Source organism: Morone saxatilis, unplaced genomic scaffold, assembly GCF_004916995.1.
Source record: "Morone saxatilis isolate NCDOM2014 unplaced genomic scaffold, NCSU_SB_2.0 Contig24, whole genome shotgun sequence".
In the NCBI taxonomy this organism is placed as follows: domain Eukaryota; kingdom Metazoa; phylum Chordata; class Actinopteri; family Moronidae; genus Morone; species Morone saxatilis.
In genome coordinates this window covers 26,013,444-26,014,905 of record NW_023339807.1, presented here as the reverse complement: position 1 = coordinate 26,014,905, position 1,462 = coordinate 26,013,444, and the positions used below count along the sequence as shown (strand labels likewise).

The 1,462-nt window shown below is 45.4% G+C and overlaps 2 protein-coding genes across 2 annotated transcripts in view; both read right to left on the bottom strand.

Annotated features, from left to right (window-relative positions):
* LOC118336472 overlaps window positions 1-1,462 on the bottom strand; it is a 744,338-nt gene that overhangs the window by 643,274 nt on the left and 99,602 nt on the right. The gene's annotated exons all lie outside the window — the stretch shown is intronic.
* The window catches only part of LOC118336454 (thrombospondin-3a-like), a gene marked incomplete at its 5' end in the record, with an annotated part of 7,261 nt that overhangs the window by 3,164 nt on the left and 2,635 nt on the right, over window positions 1-1,462 (bottom strand). The window contains 4 exon segments of the mRNA XM_035673111.1: window positions 69-247; window positions 341-522; window positions 629-681; window positions 1,174-1,292. Coding sequence (XP_035529004.1) covers window positions 69-247; window positions 341-522; window positions 629-681; window positions 1,174-1,292 — 533 coding nt within the window.

Sequence of the window (1,462 nt, the reverse complement as noted above, 5' to 3'; positions counted from 1 at the left end):
AAAAGGTCATTATTAACTTTAACTTTAACTTTTAGTGTTCATGTTAGAGAGGAGAGGTCGAAGGTCACCTGGTTGAGAACCACCCAGTTGGGGTCGATCTGGGCGTCGCCCTCTGGGTCCAGGATCACGGTCTGATAGGCTCTGAAGTCTGTCAGAGTGACCTCAGCGCTCTCCGGACACACGTCGATCAAATCCATCACCGCGTCATTATCAAAGTCGTTCTCACAGACGTCTCCAACGCCGTTCACTGAGAGACAGACAGACAGACAGACAGACAGACAGTTGGTGTTTGTTCTCTGCTGCTGGTTCTTACAGTTCTTGAGGTTTTTCAGACCGTTACCATCTGAGTCTTTCTGATTAGGGTTGACGATGAGTCGGCAGTTGTCATAGTCGTCGAGGACGCCATCGTTGTCGTCGTCGTGGTCGCAGTCGTCACCAAGGCCGTCGTTATCGGAGTCCAGCTGCGAGCTGTTGGGGATGTCCGGACAGTTGTCTCTGCTGTCCTGGTGACCGTCTCCGTCCCTACAGGGATCAGATTCCTGTGTGTGTGTGTGAGTGTGTGTGTGTGTGTGTGTCTGTGTCTGTGTGTGTGTGTGTGTGTGTGAGTGTGAGTGTGTGTGTGTCATACATGTCCTGGTTGGTATCACAAACGTCTCCCACCAGATCGTTGTCTACGTCCGTCTGAGAAACAGAGAGCTTAATGAAGACATGTTCCAGGATATATCTGTTTAATAAGCTGATGATAATGTTATCGTGGGGGGGGGGGCTGTAATACCTATATTGATCAGGACCTTTTTACCGCGGGATTGAATTGAATTTCAAGAATCGTAGATTTTCCCAGGTTTTGGTATCGACTATAAGATTCCTGAACACAGATCAGAGCAACGAGCTGATGTCAGCAGAAAATTATTATTATTAAATTCAAATCATTAAATCATCGGTCTACATGTATGAGTAGATCACTTTAGTTATTAGAGGTTTAGTTTTTTATGGATTATTGATGTTGATTGATTGATCATAAAGAACGGACTGCTGAGAGGAATTTATCATAAAAACATCTTTAGAAATAAAAAGCTCCTCCAGCTGACAATCTGAGCATCATTGATCCTCACTCACAATACGAGACCACGCCCACCCCAAACTCTGTCTGTCTGTCTGTCTGTCTGTCTGTACCTGCATGGGGTTGCTGAGTTCAGGACAGCTGTCACAGGCGTCTCCCACTCCGTCTCTGTCTCTGTCGGTCTGCATCGGGTTCGGGACCTTCGGACAGTTATCCAGAACGTTGGGAATCCCTGAACACACCGATTCACCAGGTCACACAGCGTACAGGTCACTATATATGTAGCTAGTTAGCTAGCATTTTGCTAACATTAGCTAACCTAAAATGTGACTATATAATATAATAATATAATACAACCATATCCAATAAGTGGTTGTCTTTCCAACATAGATTAGCTTAGCA